The following is an 18,749-nucleotide window of genomic DNA, read 5'->3' on the forward strand; positions in this document are numbered from 1 at the left end:
TCCTCCCCCGGTGATTTTACCCCTCTTAAAATGTTTCAGTCCTTGGTCGATTTCTGTCCTCGTCAGGTCTTTTATCAGGTTGTCCGTGTTGTGTAGGGTCTTGTCAATGTATGTTAAAAGGTCCCCCATTGTTTCCTTGCACACATCTTTTACCCCAAACAGTTCCCCATAAAAATCCTCGACTACTTATTTTATTCCCTCTGTATCTGTTTTTAAAACCCCATCTTTATTTTTTAAACCAGTCATTAACCTACCCTTACTAACTATTTTCTTAAAAAAGTACCTAGTGCACTTCTCCCCCTCTTCTAATTCCCTTTCTTTACTTCTTAAAATAACCCCCCTTTACTTCTTAATATAATTATCATAATGGTTCAAGTATGATAATAGTATTCAGCTAGGAACTCACTTAATGAAGGCCACAAGCATGACAACAACGGAATTCAACAACCATGTCTCTGTCACTAACAAATACAGTCATGGGTGGTAACTCTACAACTCAATCGAAAAGACAAGGTACACTGGGAAATGATTTGAGGCGTGGCTTCCTGGGGACATAACATTTAAGTACAGTGTACTTAAAAAAAAACTGCTTTTGTATTACTCATATGAAGGTAGCACTGCTGTAGTCAGCTATTTAAGTTTCTTAACTTTTTTTTTTTAGGTAATCGGTTTCCTCAAACTGTTTGAGTAGACATAACTTCTTTGGTTTTACAGTATAGAATGCGTGCTTCTTGGGACCGAAGAAAGCTCTCTCTGTAACGTTGAGATTTGCTTCACTGAAAGTGCTGGTCACAGCTAGCAAGCCTCTGCTTTTTATACAGTAAATTAATGAATGAATTAACGCATTTGATTTTGAGTATGAGCTGTATGAAGTTGTTCTATTGCTTTTTCTCGACACAGGAATCCGTGGGAAATGTTACTGTATGTTGTTTTTCCAATTATTAACCACAAAAGCCGGTGTTAACTCACTTTTCGAGGAAAGGGCTCTAGACAGACGAGTGAAATATTGATTTCATTTGGTACACATGAAAAGTGAATGTGCGAATGTGTGTGTAGGCACATGCCTCTTTGTTTGTCCTCTGTTCAGCCAATCCTCTCACTTAAAAAGGGTAGACTCCTCTAAAATCCAGAGTGAGTGCAGCACAAGGGGTGGGAAAGATCAACAGAGCATACACCTCCTGCTACAAGTCCAAACCAAACTCAACTGGATCCAAGCACGCTTATTTCCAAACTGTGCCAAGTGCAAGTCTTCACTCTTCTCATGATAGACATGCTAGTTATTTATACTATGCGTATTTGAAATACATGTAATTATGCTTCTTGATGGTTCAATTGATACATGGATATTTAGTGAACATTGTATGGCAAAAAGGAGTTCCAAAAATATTCCATATAACAGGTGTTTGAGAAAACGTTCAGTTAGGCCTAACTCCTAATGTCATGCCCAAGGAGAGGAAATATTGTTAATAGTATAAACCCCCTCTAAAACTTCACTCATTCAAACTAGGAAACACATACCTTCAGATGAATATGGTCATGATAATCACATGCTCTCATTAATAATTGGTCAATAATGTTAAAGAGTATGTTAAAGTGAACAATATTTAACAGTTGATGGCTGACAATATAATATAGAACACTTGAGCCAATTCCACCTCTGTGCAGTTTAGTCCATGACGTGACGCACAACGCTAGGTGGCCAAGAGGTCAAAGACCTGTTTGTATTAAATCTTCACTAAAACCCGAAGTCAACTCCAGTCCCTCTGTCTGTCAGTGCAAGTCACAGACGTTGTAAACACCGGAGCGAGGAGCTAACGATGATGCAGCGGACTTTGTTTCGCAGGGGAGCGCTGCTGGCGCAAAAGGCGGCTGTGGAGGTATCACTGCTCCCGATGAGCGCGCCTATACAGCCGCGCCTTGACCGTGCCATGTCCTCCGTGACCATCCCGCCCCCGGAGTGCATGCTCCGGCCACTGGAGGTTCCTTTCCGCTACCTGTTCGGACCAGGACCGTCCAACGTGCCGCCCCGAGTTTTAGCCGCAGGTGGTAGGGGAATTATCGGCCATTTGCACCCAGAAATGTACGAGGTAAATGTGTTTGTTTGATAACTATTTTTTACTTTTTGGCACCGCCAGAGGGGGTTCATTATCCAGAAGTTCTGTTATTTATAGACTACTCAGTGCGCCTATAAATTCATGGTCAATATGAAGGAACACATTTAGGATATTATTTATTATTTCTAAATTGAGATGTGAATTAAAATAGTTTTTAATTTTTTTTATTTTTTGACAAAGGATTTAATGAACCACTCATAATTAATCTATGTAGGCCTAGAACTACAACTGTTTTATTCAACAATTTGACGCGTTGCTTGTAGATCATGAACGACATCAAGAAGGGGATCCAGTACGCTTTTCAGACACAGAACAACATGACGATAGCGATGAGCGGCTCGGGACACGCAGCCATGGAGTGCGCCGTCTTCAACACGGTAGAACCCGGGGAGAGCGTGCTCGTGGCTGTCAATGGAATATGGGGAGAGCGAGTGGCTGAAATCGCAGAGAGAATGGGTATGTTTTACGCACGGTTTTACTCACGAGTTCAGCGGTCTTGAAACAAGACCAGTGTTTGCGAGTTAATGTAATTTCAGAAAATTGTTTATGGTCTTGTATACATCTGTTTTGTCCGGATATTAGACTTTCATCTGGATTTATTCCAGGTGCCAATGTTCACATCATGGTAAAAGCACCGGGTGGAGTTTTCAGCAATGGAGAAATTGAAAAGGTAATTGTTTGTTAATGCATTAGGCCTACCAAAGTAGCATTCACATAGAGATTGTTCAATACAGGTTTCAATACAGGCTCCTCTGCGACTTCAAGGTCACCAACCCTCACCTGTGACCAATTCTAGTTAAACAGTGAGCCCCAAAAATATTTGGACAGTGAAAAATAAAATTGGACAGTGGGGGGGGGGGGGGGGGGGGCTTTGCACTCCAGCACTGAATTTGAAATGTTACCATGACTGGCAGCTTTAATTTGAGGGTATTTTCTTCAATATTGGATGAACCATTTAGAAATTCAGTGGTGTAAAGTACTTAAGAAAAAATACTTTAAAGTACTACTAAAGTGGTTTTGGGGGGTATCTGTACTGTAATATATATATATATATATATATATATATATATATATATATATATATATATTTTAAACTTTAAAATAATGTACTTTTTACTCCATACATTTACCCTGATACCCAAAAGTACTCATTTCATTTTGAATGCTTAGCAGGACAGGAAAATGGTCCAATTAGTGCACTTATCAAGAGTGCTCATCACTTCTGCCTCTGATCTGGCAGACTCACTAAACACACATGCGTTTTTTGTATGTCTGAGTGTTGGAGCGTGGCCCTGGCTATCCACAAAAAAAATGAGTGCCATCTTTTTAGCTTAATATAAGGAATTGATACAATTTATAATTTTACTTTTGATACTTAAGTATATTTTAGCAAATACATTTACATTTGATACTTACACTACTGTTCAAAAGTTTGGAGTCACTTAGAAATTTCCTTGTTTTCCATGAAAACATACATGAAATGAGTTGCAAAATGAATATGAAATATAGTCAAGACATTGACAAAGTTATAGATAATGATTTTTAATTTAAATAATAATTGTGTCCTTCAAACTTTGCTTTTGTCAAAGAATCCTCAATTTGCAGCAATTACAACCTTGCAGACCTTTGGCATTCTAGCTGTCAATTTGTTGAGGTAATCTGAAGAGATTTCACCCCTTGCTTCCTGAAGCACCTCCCACAAATTGGATTGGCTTGATGGGCACTTCTTACGGTCAAGCTGCTCCCACAACAGATCAATAGGGTTGAGATCTGGTGACTGTGCAGGCCACTCAGTTCTTACATAGTTTGGAGCTGTGCTTTGGGTCATTGTCCTGTTGTAGGAGGCAATTGGCTCCAATTAAGCACCATCCACATGGTATGGCATGGCGTTGCAAAATGTGAGTGATAGCCTTCCTTCTTCAAGACCCCTTTTACCCTGTACAAATCTCACACGTACCACCACCAAAGCATCCCCAGACCATCACATTGTCTCCACCATGCTTGACAGATGGCGTCAATCACTCCTCCAGCATCTTTTCATTTGGTCTGCGTCTCACAAATGTTCTTCTTTGTGATACGAACACCTCAAACTTGGATTAGTCGGTCCATAACACTTGTTTCCAATCTTCCAATCTTCCTCTGTCCAGTGTCTGTGTTCTTTTGCCCATTTGAATCTTTTATTTTTATTGGCCAATCTGAGAAATGGCTTTTTCTTTGCAACTCTGCCTATAAAGCCAGCATCCCGGAGTTGCCTCTTCACTGTTGACATTGAGACTGGTGTTTTGCGGGTACTATTAAATGAAACTGCCAGTTGAGTACTGGTGAGGCGTCTGTTTCTCAAACTAGACACTCTAAATGTACTTGTCCTCTTGCTCAGTTGTGCACCGGGGCCTCCCACTCATCTTTCTATTCTGGTTAGGGCCAGTTTGCGCTGTTCTGTGAAGGGAGTAGTAGACAGCGTTGTACGAGATCTTCAGTTTCTTGGCAATTTCTCGCATGGAATAGCCTTCATTTCTCAGAACAAGAATAGACTGACGAGTTTCAGAAGAAAGGTCTTTGTTTCTGGCCATTTTGAGCCTGTAATCTGACCCACAAATGCTGATGGTCCATATACTCAAGTACTCTAAAGAAGGCCAGTTTTTTGCTTCTTTAATCAGAACAACAGTTTTCAGCTGTGCTAACATAATTGCAAAATGTTTTCTAATGATCTATTAGCCTTTTAAAATTATAAACTTGGATTAGCTAACACAACGTGTCATTGGAACACAGGAGTGATGGTAATAATAAATAAACTTGTGTGTATTAAAGTAGTCAAAACTTTAGTATTTGGTCCCATATTTCTAACACGCAATGATTACATCAAGCTTATAACTCTACAAACATGTTGGATGCAATTGCTGTTTGTTTTGGTTGTTTCAGATCATTTTGTACCCAATAGAAATGAATGGTAAATAATGTATTGTGTCATTTTGGAGTCACTGTTATTGTAAATAAGAATATAATATGATTCTAAACACTTCTACATTAATGTGGTTGCTACCATGATTTTAGGGATAATCCTGAATGAATCTTGAAAAATGATGACTGAGAAAGTTACGGAGGCATAAATATCATACCCCACCAAAAGAATACCGTTATTGTAATGGTGAGAGGTGTCTTTGGGGTATGATATTTGTGCATCTGTAACTTTCTCACTCATCATTACTCATGATAAATTCAGGACAATCCGTAATCATAGTAGCATCCACATGAATGTAGAAGTATTCAGAAACATATTCTATTCTTATATTTTCTCTCCGCCTTCAAGAGAGGGGGCCACAAAAAAAATGTGTCCACTTGGTGGGTTGGCCCCCCAAACAAATCTCACGTATGGTCCCCAAAAGGCCAGAGCCTGCCCTGATTTCAGTCATATAGCCTATATATTAAATTCATATCGTCAACATGGCAAGGGCTTGGGTAACTATGGAGGGCATTTAGTGCCAAAAGTAGTTTGTTTATCTGACTGCCTATCTCCTGTCTATCGATAGGCCCTGGCCAAACACAAGCCCGTTCTGTTCTTCCTCACACATGGAGAGTCCTCTGCTGGCCTCGCCCACCCTGTCGACGGCATTGGAGACCTCTGTCGCAAGTGAGACTCCGCTCCATCTCAAAACATACTGCAGGATATCTCCACTGCATTTCTCTCAGTTCACACAATGATGACAGAGGCTTCAAATTCAAGGCCTACATTCCTCTCTCTTCTCTCTCCTCAGACACAATACCCTGTTTCTTGTAGATACTGTCGCGTCTCTTGGGGCGTCGCCTATTTTCATGGACCAGCAGAGTAAGAGAGCTTCAGATACCTATTTCATTTTCAGTCTGTCTGTCTTTGTGTATAGGGTGTATGATGTCATTGTTTTCTTGTCTTTGTAGATATTGACATCCTGTACACTGGCTCTCAAAAGGCATTGAATGCACCCCCTGGTACAGCACCCATCTCCTTCAATGAAAGAGCATGGTGAGGGTTTGTGTGTGTGTGAGAGGGAAGAAAGAGGGGGAATGATTTTGAATGGAGACCAAATTAATGTTTGAATTTTGAGAAATGTGGACTTTACACACTCCCTCTTGAACCCCCCCCCCCCCACCATACAGCCAAAAGATGTTCAACAGGAAAACAAAACCAGTGTCCTACCTCTTTGACATGGCCCACTTGTCTAACTATTGGGGAAATGATGGTCAACCAGCCAGACTGTAAGTCTACAGTATTGTCAACGAACAGTACTTTGTTATGAGAAAATCTCCCATCCTAACCAGGTGAAATAATAATAAATAAATAACAATCTTTCATTTTGCCCCGTTTCAGATACCACCACACAGGACCAGTGTCTGGGTTCTTTTCCCTGAGGGAAAGTCTTGCTATTCTTGCTGAGAAGGTGTAGTGGCTATTTGTAACCATTTTAAAACACTATTTTATTTTTCTTATAGCCACAGTGGAGAATGAGCTGACTATTTGTTCCTGCCGTGTGTAGTCCATGAATCCAGAAATCGAATGTCCACAGGTTGTTTGCCGTAAAAAATAAAGTTACATTTATTTCATATCTACAAAATGTTGCAAAAAGTAAATCAAAAAAGTAAATCAAAAGACGATATTTAAGCTATAACTTAAGTATTCTTGGATCAAACAATCAAACAATATCACAAAGATAAAGGAAACACGGTCAAAAGACAGTATGGGCTCCAGCCAGCTATTCCCAGCAGGCCTCTGCGCCCATGACTATTTAAGCCATCTCCAGCCTGCAGAGGGAGACATAGACACTTACACGTGATTAAAATCAGTCAAACAATATGAGAAACAATCAGAATGGCATACAAACAAATAATATAATTCTAATTCATACAAATAACAAAACCTGCTATTTGGCCCTTACATACCGGCCCCTTATTGTATGCAACGTGAGGCAACAACAATTATCTAAACATGTTTAGAAAAGGGCCAAAATGTGAAGGTGTATGACATAGGGTATGACATCATTCGTCGCTTTAGCTGATGCACTCTGCTTCACCACCTCAGATGGCAAACGTGCTGTGCTCTGACCTTTCAGACTTCTCCACCTTCTCACTGAAATCAGTGCCACAGTGGCTCGTCGGGTCCAGCAGGTTGATCAAGGAGACCCTATTGGCAGCGACCGGTACCTGTGTGTCACGTCGGTCACTGCATTCTCTAAGTGGACAGTCACCACCCAATCCTAGTAGGGTCTCGACAGCATACGGGCCTGCTACTTGACTATGGATCACCTGCATTACTTGTGATGCATTGTTCCTATTTAGCAATCCAATGTCAGCATGTGTGTGACAGCTTAACCTCTCCCAGATATGGCCACTTGGACAGCTCATCTTGTCTGGGAATGTTTTCCTTTGTCACTGGTAGGTTTTTGTGAGTGTAAACTTCCGATAGTTTAATGAACTTGTTGGTGTCAAGCCCACTCACCTTTGACAGGCCTTTCCTGGCCCATGGTACGCAGCAGGGCATTCCTTTTTGTTCCTGTTACATTCATCTGCTGAGCCAGCTTGTCGGTGCAGAATGTTGCTGAGCTACCTGTGTCTAAGAATGTATATGTTAGCAATACCTTGTTTCCTTTTCTGGATTTCACATGAACCGGCATGATGGATAGAACAAACCTCTCTTCACCGACTCAATATTCCCGGTCCTCTTTTCTGTAGCTCCATATGAAGCACACGAGGGTGGACTTAGTTGCACACATATGAGACGCCTACTACAGTCTCTGCTCATGTGCCCCTTGGTGAGACGACAAAAGCAGATGCCTTTCTCCTTTAGAAAAGGTATCTTCTCCCTGCTCAACTTCTCCTTTAGTAATGGACACAGTTGCAGTGTGACCACCACTGCAGTACAGACAGACAGATTAACATGGGGTTTATGAGCTTCAATTCACCTGGGTCTGTTGTGGTTGTTCAGCCTCAGTCCGATGATGCCGTGACACACCGCCCCAGACCATGACGGACCCTCCACCTCCAAATCGATCCCGCTCGAGAATACAGGCCGCGGTGTAACGCTCATTCCTTCGAAGATAAACACAAATCCGACCATCACCCCTGGTGAGACAAAACCGTTACTCGTCAGTGAAGAGCCCTTTTTGCCAGTCCTTTCTGGTCCAGCGATGGTGGATTTGTGCCCATAGGCGACGTTGTTACCGGTAATGTCTGGTGAGGACCTGCCTTACAACAGGCCTACAAGCCCTCAGTCCAGCCTCTCTCAGCCTATTGCGGACAGTCTGAGCACTGATGGAGGGATTGTGCGTTCCTGGGGTAACTCAGGCAGTTGTTGTTGCCATTCTGTACCTGTCCTGCAGGTGTGATGTTCGAATGTACCGATCCTGTGCAGGTGTTGTTACACGTGGTCTGTCATTGCGAGGACGATCAGCTGTCCGTCCTGTCTCCCTGTAGCAGTCTCGCAGTACGGACATTGCAATTTATTGCCCTGGCCACATCTGCAGTCCTCATGCCTCCTTGCAGCATGCCTAAGGCACGTTCACGCAGATGAGCAGGGACCCTGGGCGTCTTTCTTTTGGTGTTTTTCCAGATTCAGTAGAAAGGCCTCTTTAGTGTCCTAAGTTTTCATAACTGTGACCTTAATTGCCTACCGTCTGTACGCTGTTAGTGTCTTAACGACCGTTCCACAGGTGCATGTTCATTCATTGTTTATGGTTCATTGAACAAGCACGGGATACAGTGTTTAAACCCTTTACAATGAAGATCTGTGAAGTTATATAGATTTTTACGAATTCTTTGAAAGACCGGGTCCTGAAAAAAGGGACGTTTCTTTTCTTGCCGAGTTAAAATGTGAAAGTGTGTAAATGATAACGCAGTGCAGGAAATTAAGAAATGTATTAAAATGTTGGAAGTGAATGCTGAGATTAACAAATGAACTATGCAAATGAGCAAAAGCTGTGTGCATTAAGGAAATAGATACCTGGCTCAAATAGAAGCCTGTCTCTAGTAAGTGCCTGTTGTGTTCAGTGATTTAAGCAAATAAATGGCAGGCTATTAATACAATTTTTACGGTAAGCACATATGATTCACTGAGCCCTACATTAGGTGCACTGAGCTCTCCATAATGGAAGAATAACCTTAATGAATAAACCATGTTTATGTTCATTATGATGCAGTCCTATTAGCTGATTACTTTGAACGTTGCTTCTAATTCTCGAAATAAATCTGAAAAAAGTATTTACTAGCTGTTTTGGACCCGTTTCCGGCTTACTGTGCCTGTCCCATCAGTACCTAGTCTTTGTCTTCCCATAGGGGCTGGAGGAGTCCTGGAGGCACCACAGGGAGGTGGCAGGGTACCTCTGGAAGGGCCTGGAAGACATGGGCCTCAAGCTATTCATCCAGAACAAGGTAAAAGACTTGCCATGCAACTGAAATCACACCCTATTCCCTATTCGGTGCACTACTTTTCTCCAGATGCTATTTTCATACGAAGTAGTGCAGTGTGGAATAGAGGTCCATTTCAGACAGATTGTAAACAAACAATTTATGTTCTGCAATAATATTGTCCCTTTTCTAACATCCTCCAAATTCAAGGCTGGTGCAATTCCTTGGTCTTGAATTTCACAGAGGTGTGTCTAAATGTGGGACCGTGATATTTTATCCATGCAGGACCTTAGGCTGCCCTCCGTCACCACCATTGCCATACCCGAGGGCTACAACTGGAGAGAGATGCTGCAGTACATCATGAAGCACCACAATATGGAAATGACTGGGGGCCTGGGGCCCTCCACTGGCATGGTGAGTGTAAGGGGAATGTTAAAGTTCTAGCTAATTGCCTATGCATAACTACTAACATGAAAATGTTTATTAACCATTGCATTTGATATGGGAGTTGAAACCCTGTCTGTACAACAAATGGGATGGTTAGACAACCAATGTAGGGAAGAAAGTACCTTGTTGTTGTCAAGGCTGTCCCACTAAACATTTGACATCAGGCGACGTCTTTTGGACCTCCTGTTTTGGTCCTCCATCTTTTTTTGGTCCGGACCGGCCTTGATTTCAACGTCCACAGACATCCGGACAGGCCTTGATTAGCCCAAACATAGATATCTATAATTGGTTCAGATCTGAACGAATCATAGACATTTATGTATCACAAGTTTGGATAGCACAGTACAGAACAGCAGAGTACAGTAAATTACAGTACAGTAAAGAAAGGTATAGTACAGTAGAGTGCAGTACAATACAGTAAAGTATAGTGTAATGTATTGTACCCTACTTTACTCTAATTAACTCTACTGAACTAAACTGTACTCGACTGAATAAAACTTTACTGTCCTGTACCGTACCATACCATGTTCTACTGTGCTAAACTAGGATGTTCAAACTTGTGAAACATAGCCTAGACGTCTATGATTTGCAATGATTTGGATCAGGTCCGCACTGACGAAATGTGTACTTGTTTGGGGGCGGAGCTCATTAGAATAATAAGAGACAACAGGTAGCCTAGTGGTTAGAGTTTTGGGCCACTAACCGAAAGATTGCTGGTTTGAATACCCGAGCAGTCAAGGTGAAACATCTGTCAATGGGTTCTTAATTAAGCAAGGCACTTAACTCCTGACGCTGTACTACTATGGCTGACCCTGTAAAAAACAACACATTTCACTGCACCGACAATAAACCAACTTTTTATTTTTTTTATACCCAGCATGCTTTGCAAGTGTTTTGTTTAACATTTAGGCCATTCAACAGACGCTCTTATCCAGAGTAACTTAAAGTCAGTGCATTCAACTAAGACAGTTAAACAACAACATATCGCAGTCATAACAACCGTTACTCAGAATGTTATTGTGGTTGAAGTGGTTTGTTGGTTTATTCTGAACATTATCATTGCCCGTGTTAATGCTTCTGAAAAAGCTAACACAAGTGCATGTGATGTATAGGATAAATAATACATATACTATATAAACAAAAGTATGCGGACATCGCTTCAAATTAGTGGATTCGGCTATTTCAGCCACACCCGTTGCTGATAGGTGTATAAAATCAAGTATGCATCCATGAAATCTCCATAGACAAACATTAGTAGTAGAATGGCCTTACTGATGAGCTCAGTGACTTTCAACATGGCACTGACATAGGACGCCACCTTTCCAACAAGTCAGTTTGTCACATTTCTGCCCTTCTTGAGCTGTCTCCCGGTCAACTGTAAAGAGCTGTTATTGTGAAGTGGAAATGTCTAGGAGCAACAACGGCTCAGCCGCGAAGTGGTAGGCCACACAAGCTCACAGAACGGGACCGCCGAGTGCTGAAGCGTGTAAAAATCGTCTGTCCTCGTTTGCAACACTCCCAACCGAGTTCCAAACTGCATCTGGAAGCAACGTCAGCACAAGAACTGTCCGTCGGGAGCTTCATGAAATGGGTTTCCATGGCCGAGCAGCCGCACACAAGCCTAAGATCGCCATGCGCAATGCTGAGCATCGGCTGGAGTGGTGTAAAGCTCGCTGCCATTGGACTCTGGAGCAGTGGAAACACGTTCTCTGGAGTGATGAATCACACTTCACCATCTGGCAGTTCCAATGGATACCAGGAAAACACTACCTGCCCCAATGCATAGTGCCAACTGTAAAGTTTGGTGAAGGAGGAATAATGGTCAGGAGATGTTTTTCATGGTTCAGGCTAGGCCCCTTAGTTCCAATAAAGGGAAATCTTAACGCTACAGCATACAATGACATTCTAAACAATTCTGTGCTTCCAACTTTGTGGAAACAGTTTGGGGAAGGCCCTTTCCTGTTTCAGCATGATAATGCCCCAATGCACAAAGCAAGGTCCTTACAGAAATGGTTAATCGAGATCGGTGTGGAAGAACTTGACTGGCCGGCCTGCACAGAGCACTGATCTCAACTCCATCCAACACCTTTTGGAGGAATTGGACTGCGAGCCAGGCCTAATTGGCCAACATCAGTGCCCGGCCTCACTAATGCTCGTGGCTGAATGGAAGCAAGTCCCTACAGCAATGTTCCAACATCTAGTGAAAAGCCTTACCAAAATAGTGGAGGCTGTTATAGCAGCAAAGGGGGAACCAACTCCATATGCAATCTTCAGTTGGCTCATCTTTTTTATTGTTTTCTATTAAGAGGCATGATAAATTATTATTGTGATACAACGCTTACTTGAGAGTGTATAGCAGTTGAAATTTGGCCATAGATGTCATTGTCCTCAAATTGGCCATTGTCTGTAAATGACATATTTTTAACGTCCGGAAAATACGTATTTTTGACATTTGTATAAGACATCTTTTCGATGTAATTTTGCCTACTCGGGTGTCTTGAGCAATTATTTGATGGTTGAATTTCTCATGTGAGCTCTGTTAGTGATGTGTCCACCATTTTGTTTCACCCCAGGTGATGCGTGTGGGTCTGATGGGATACAACTGCCAGAAGACCAATGCAGACATGGCACTGGCTGCCCTGGCCGACGCTTTGAAGAACTGCAAAAAGAGCAAAGCATAAAGAAAGTTTATAATGCCTTTTAATACCCTAAACAAACATGCATTCGGCCATGCTGGAGGACACCTGGAATGAATGGACAAAGGCGTCAATCTGTGAAAGTATTATCACGGGTGTTTGTGAGCCCAGAGATTTGAAGCACAAATGTAAAAAGACAGATTCCGACATACATTCACGTGCAACTGCTTTCCTAATAGAGACTTTGTAATTACTGTAGAAGGTAAATGCTCTACAGGGAAAGAATATAAAATCTGTTTCAAGGAGTCAATAAAAGATATACAATTCTGCATTGTGTCCATATTGCATATTCGGGGAAATAAATGGCCTTCAAAAGACAAAATGATGTAAGTGCCAACACATTTGACTTACACCCCAAATCATTTTTCCAGACAGCATGATACGAAAATGTTTGCTCATAGAAATACATTTGAACAGATTCAACACTGCATAGCCTGTATTGTATACACACACACACAGGGAAATGTAGGTATAACAGGAGTGTAATCAGTCAAATTCAGGTAGGTCCCTCCCCGTTTGCTTCCATTTAAGAAACGTTTTGCAACAGAGTAGACGCAATGAATACGCCCCAGCTCACCTGACGAGAGCTCATGGGTGCATAATTTTTCATGATTTTTTTTTTGTTTAGGAAAGGTTTTTGTTATCGCATTTCTTAAAAACAGCTCATATATGTTTTTGTACATCATGTTATACACATAAAAACGGCATAAAACCACTGACAAAAGGACCAACAGCACGGACAACGGGTAAAGTATGTTTAAATATAATTTTATTCAACATTCTGGCTTGGAGACTTTGCGTCTTTTTTACATTAACTTCTTTCAGACTGATATCCCATGGAGTAACCATGGTAACATTCTGATGTTTAGACAATTTTTAAAATCGAAATTCCAACGGTGAAACATTGTATCACTACAATGTTGCAAATGAATGAACTGCGTCTGGATGTATCTTCAATGTCAACAGCAAACCAACTCGATACAACTTAACTTGTGGATATACCTTTCTTTTTTTTTTTACATACATTACTTCTGACATCGTTCTTCATGTAGGGTGGCTGTAAGGTTAGATTCAAGATATCAATAACAATCGGCCCAAGCAACAGTTGTCTTACACTACGAGTGTATTTATTCACGATGATTGTATTCATAGGCTACGTCATATACGTGCCATGGTTGACTGGTAGGATACGCAAATGACGCATACAGTGCATTCGGAAAGTATTCAGACCCCTTGAGTTTTTCCACAATTTGTTATGTTACAGCCTTATTCTAAAATTGATTAAATAGTTTTCCCCCCTCATCAATCTACACACAATACCCCACAATGACAAAGTGAAAAAGGTTTTTAGAAATGTTTGCAAATGTATAAAAATTCCATAACAGAAATACCTTATTTACATAAGTATTCAGACACTTTGCTATGAGGCTCGAAATTGAGCTCAGGTGCATCCTGTTTCCAATGTTTCGACAACTTGATTGGAGTCCACCTGTGGTAAATTCAATTGATTCGACATGATTTGGAAAGGAACACACCTGTCTATATAAGGCCCAGCAGTTGACAGTGCATGTCAGAGCAAAGATAAGCCATGAGGTCGAAGGAATTGTCCCTAGAGCTCTGAGACAGGATTGTGTCAAAGCACAAACTTTTGTCAGAGTACCAATGTCTATAGCATTGAAGGTCCCCCAAGAACAAAGTTGGCTCCATCATTCTTAAATGGAAGAAGTTTAGAACCACCAAGACTCTTCCTAGAGCTGGCCCCCCGGCCAAACTGAGCAATCGGGGGAGAAGGGCCTTGGTCAGGGAGGTGACCAGGAACCAGATGGTCACTCTGACAGAGCTCCAGAGTTCCTCTGTGGAGATGGGAGAACCTTCCAGAGGACGACCATCTCTGCAGCACTCCACCAATCAGGCCATTATGGTAGAGTGGCCAGACAGAAGCCACTCCTCAGTAAAAGGCACATGACAGCCCGCTTGGAGTTTGCCAAAAAGCACCTAAAGGACTCAGACCATGAGAAACAAGATTCCCTGGTCTGATGAAACCAAGATTGAATTTGTCCTGAATGCCAAGCATCACTTCTGGAGAAAACCTGGCACCATCCCTACGGTGAAGCATGTTGATGGCAGCCTCATGCTGTGGGGATGTCTTTCAGAAGCAGGGAGGAAGCTAAGACAACGCAGGAGTGGCTTCGGGACAAGTCTCTGAATGTCCTTGAGTGGCCCAGACAGAGCCCGGACTTGAACCCAATCGCACATCTCTGGAAAGACCTGAAAATAGCTGTACAGCCACGCTCCCCATCCAACCTGACAGCTTGAGAGGATCTGCAGAGAAGAATGGGAGAAACTCCCCAAATACAGGTGTGCCAAGCTTGTAGAGTCATGCCGAAGGAGACTGTGTCTGAATACTTATGTAAATGTGAATTTTTTATATATTTTTTTATAAATTAGCAAACGTTTCTTAAAAACAGTTTTTGTTTTGCCATTATGGGGTATTGTGTGTAGATTGATGAGGGGAAAAAATAATTGACTACATTTTAGAATAAGACTAACGTAATTTTGGGGGGAAAAAGTCATACTGAATACTTTCCGAATGCACTGTATAGTGTCCTCCTCCCCTTGTATTCCCACATAACTGAACTGAACCCCAAGCTGCTGGTGTTGAACTGGCTTCTCAGGGTCTGGGAGTCCGACAAGCCAGGAGAGGGCTCCTTCTCCTCAATTCCACCTTTCCGCTACACTGAGACTCTGCACTTATCACATGTGGGCCAACCAGTCATCAACTTTGTGAGTTTGACTGCCACTGACAGCTGAGTACTGTACTGCAGGCCTAACAAAAATAATTATACACAGGGATAGGCTGCCTACTCACCTGTCAAGGTGGCTTAGCCTACTCTGATTTTTTGTCCTATTGAAAAGCGTTTGTTGTTTGTTGCAATACTGCATGGACCTATAACGGTAATCGTGTGTACATACATTTTCCCTGTTCTGCAGGTTCAATGCTGAGAATAAGAAATCAATGCACAGGGAATGTGGCTTCCTCAGAATGCAACAGAGTAGCCTTCATTATGGCACAAATCTCAGGTATTGGACTGTTCAAACTCCAAGCCTAGACCTAGCCTATACATGCACATCCTGCAGCGAATTCAGGGGGTAGACCAAGTGGGACTTGAACCTGCAACCTTTTCATGTCAGTTCAACACCTAAGCTGGTGTTATCTCCTCGAGAGGGCTGAAGGAGAAAGAGTAAGGAGACCTGACTGGACAGCAGTCAACTCGACATGCCCATGCCCTGGCCAGGACCCCATGTACAGCAGGTAAGACAGGCACTTTCCAGTCTGATGTCCATAAACCACTTTCCATTCAACGAGGTTGGCCTATGCCCCGAATAGATATTCAATGCCTGGACCTAAAATAACTGTTACCCCTTTTGGTATTTCCTGATCTGTGGGGACCAGATAGCTTCAGGGGGAGCTCAGGTCTTGAGGCTTCCGCATGCTTTGGTTTGGCCTTCGCTTGAAAAACGAGACAATAGCGTCAATAGTACAGTTTGTCCATCTTGAGATGCCAGAGCCAGTATACACTTCCTCAAAATAATCAGAATGAATTAAAGATCACGCAAGACAGGAGGGTGGGTGTATAACACGCGCGAACGTCTAGCGACGTGTCTCATCATGGTCAACGTTGCAACTACTCGAATAGTCGCGGGGACTATTCATTCGATGCTATTGCAGTCCGCAAGACAGGAGGGTGGTAGAGGGGGTGATTTTGACCAGTTCTGACAACAACAAAAAAGGCTAATTGCTCCCCCCGGATTAAACAGCCCACTTGGAGTGATGAAAACCTGCTCCATGACAGCCCTTTTGGCAAACTCCAAGCGGGCTGTCACCTGCCTTTTACTGAGGAGTGGCTTTTGTCTGGCCACTTTATCATAAAGGCCTGATTGGCTGCAGAGACGGCTGCCCTTCTGGAAGGTTTTCCCATCTCCACAGAGGAACTCTGGAGCTCTGTCAGAGTGACCATCGAGTTCTTGGTCACCTCCCTGACCAAGGCCCTTCTCCCCCGATTTCTCAGTTTGGCTGGGGTGGCCAGCTCTAAGAAGAGTCTTGGGGGTTCCAAACATCTTCCATTTAAGAATGATGGAGGTCACTGTGTTCTTGGGGACCTTCAATGCTGCAGAAATAGTTTTGTACCCTTCCCCTGGTCTGTGCCTCGACACAATCCTGTCTCGGAGCTCTACGGACAATTCCTTCGACCTCATGGCTTGTTTTTGCTCTGACATGCACTGTCAACTGTGGGACCTTATATAGACAAGTGTGTGCCTTTCCAAATCATGTCCAATCAATTAAATATTTTATTTATTATATTTCACTTTTATTTAACCAGGTAGGCTTGTTGAGAACAAGTTCTCATTTACAACTGCGACCTTGCCAAGATAAAACAAAGCAGTTTGACACATACAACGACACAAAGTTACACATGGAATAAACAAACATACAGTCAATAATACAGTATATACCACAGTTGGACTCCAATCAAGTTGTCGAAACATCTCAAGGATGATCAATGGAAACAGGATGCAACTGAGCTCAATTTCAAGTCTCATCACAATATGTATTTTTTTATTACTTTTTTAAAATACTTTTGCCAATTATTCTAAAAACCTGTTTTCGGTTTGTCATTATGGGGTATTGTGTGTAGACGAGGGACAAAAATGTGGAAAAAGTCCAGGGGTCTGAAAACTATCTGAATGCACTGTGTAGCCTTTTGTGTAATTCCTTGCTCTGATGAGTTTCTGATTTCCGCCATGGTATGCTTCCTGTGTTTTTATGCCATGAATTTTACGCACAAGTGCATCATCTGCCTTTTACAAAGGGCAACCCTGATTAGAGTATCCCTTTACGCACATTCTTTGTTTACATTCCTGTGCACAATTTTCCATGTTGCATTTATTTGTCATATTTCTCATGTTGCCTCTATACGCTGATGTGATACTGTTGCAGGTGTTTTTCATATAGTTTACTTGTCATGTGACATTTACCTGTCCCCACCTCTATTTCTAGAGACACGTCAGCTTCCGTCCACAACGCTGCCTGACGAAGACTCTAGTAGTCAAAACGCGTTGCAGTTGTGCGTCCTGATGCACTCGGCTGACTGTTCCCATATTTATTATTTTGTAAATATATTATGTTAATAGTTCCCGGCTGCCCACTCGTCTTCTTTCTACAAAATAATATGAAATGCTGAGACCAGGTTGAATCGTGATGTTAAATTGCAGGTTCAGATGCTCCGACTTCAATACCATTTGGAGTACAGTCGAGAAAATAACACACTGACTAAACAATGGACTAATTAGAATTATGAAAGCAGTACTATTCAATGTGTGAGATAAGAGGATCAAATGCATGCGTCTCATGGGGAATGCGTGAGGGTAACATTTGAAGAAAAAAAACAATGTGTCACTGAAACAGGTGATGTTTTTTCTACAAATCATTTGTAATGTTTTGTATGAGTTCAGTATGAAGCACTTAATTTAATGCTACCATAAATCAGGTAGTGTCCTTCCCACAAAGGCTGTATTGAACGCAAATGGATCTGTTGAATAAAAACAAATGAAACTCCTTGATGGCGCCGAAAGAGATGTTCGCCTCTCTTCAGGTCCTTAGAAAACCAGGGAGTCATTTGTTTTTATATGTATTATTTCGTACATTGTTTGTGCATCTGCTAACCATCTGTATGTGACCAATACAATTTGATTGATTTGAACAATTAAAATGATCTAATTGTGGTGTTTACAACACCATTATCTCGATAGTGTTACGTTTATTTTGCATATAAAAGCTCAATATTAAAGGCCCAGTGTAGTCACGAATTAGAGTTCCCTGTGCGTTATATATATATTTTGATACGGAGGTTGGAATAACACTGTGAAATTGGGAAAATTATGATAATGCACTTTTTTAGTGTAAGAGCTGTTTGAAAAGACTCCCTGTTTTGGAGGGATGGAGTTTTGGCCTGCCTGGTAACATCACCATAAATCAATTAAAGTTACAAACCTGTTAGAGGAATTCTAAATTCCTATATGTTTTATAGCCAAAACCAAATTCATTAATGAGTTGTAAATT

General features: G+C 41.9%; 1 protein-coding gene across 1 annotated transcript; it reads left to right on the top strand.

The window, feature by feature from the left end:
- Positions 1-1,659: 1,659 nt before the first annotated feature.
- agxtb (alanine--glyoxylate and serine--pyruvate aminotransferase b) lies at positions 1,660-12,897 on the top strand. The gene is made up of 11 exons (XM_020467212.2): positions 1,660-2,087; positions 2,378-2,570; positions 2,720-2,784; positions 5,642-5,742; positions 5,867-5,937; positions 6,027-6,111; positions 6,246-6,344; positions 6,457-6,526; positions 9,414-9,509; positions 9,771-9,899; positions 12,506-12,897. Exons 1-11 carry the CDS (start codon positions 1,818-1,820, stop codon positions 12,611-12,613), a joined length of 1,287 nt encoding a protein of 428 aa, XP_020322801.1. The 5' UTR covers positions 1,660-1,817; the 3' UTR covers positions 12,614-12,897.
- Positions 12,898-18,749: the final 5,852 nt, after the last annotated feature.

This window comes from Oncorhynchus kisutch, linkage group LG30, assembly GCF_002021735.2.
Source record: "Oncorhynchus kisutch isolate 150728-3 linkage group LG30, Okis_V2, whole genome shotgun sequence".
In the NCBI taxonomy this organism is placed as follows: domain Eukaryota; kingdom Metazoa; phylum Chordata; class Actinopteri; order Salmoniformes; family Salmonidae; genus Oncorhynchus; species Oncorhynchus kisutch.

What these genes read in the sequence shown, in the direction of transcription:
- agxtb (XM_020467212.2), top strand. Translation starts at nt 1,818, where the DNA reads ATGATGCAGCGGACTTTGTTTCGCAGGGGAGCGCTGCTGGCGCAAAAG. An exon ending in GATGGTCAACCAGCCAGACT is followed by an intron (nt 6,345 to 6,456) that starts GTAAGTCTACAG and finishes GCCCCGTTTCAG; the next exon opens with ATACCACCACACAGGACCAG. An exon ending in AGCTATTCATCCAGAACAAG is followed by an intron (nt 9,510 to 9,770) that starts GTAAAAGACTTG and finishes TTATCCATGCAG; the next exon opens with GACCTTAGGCTGCCCTCCGT.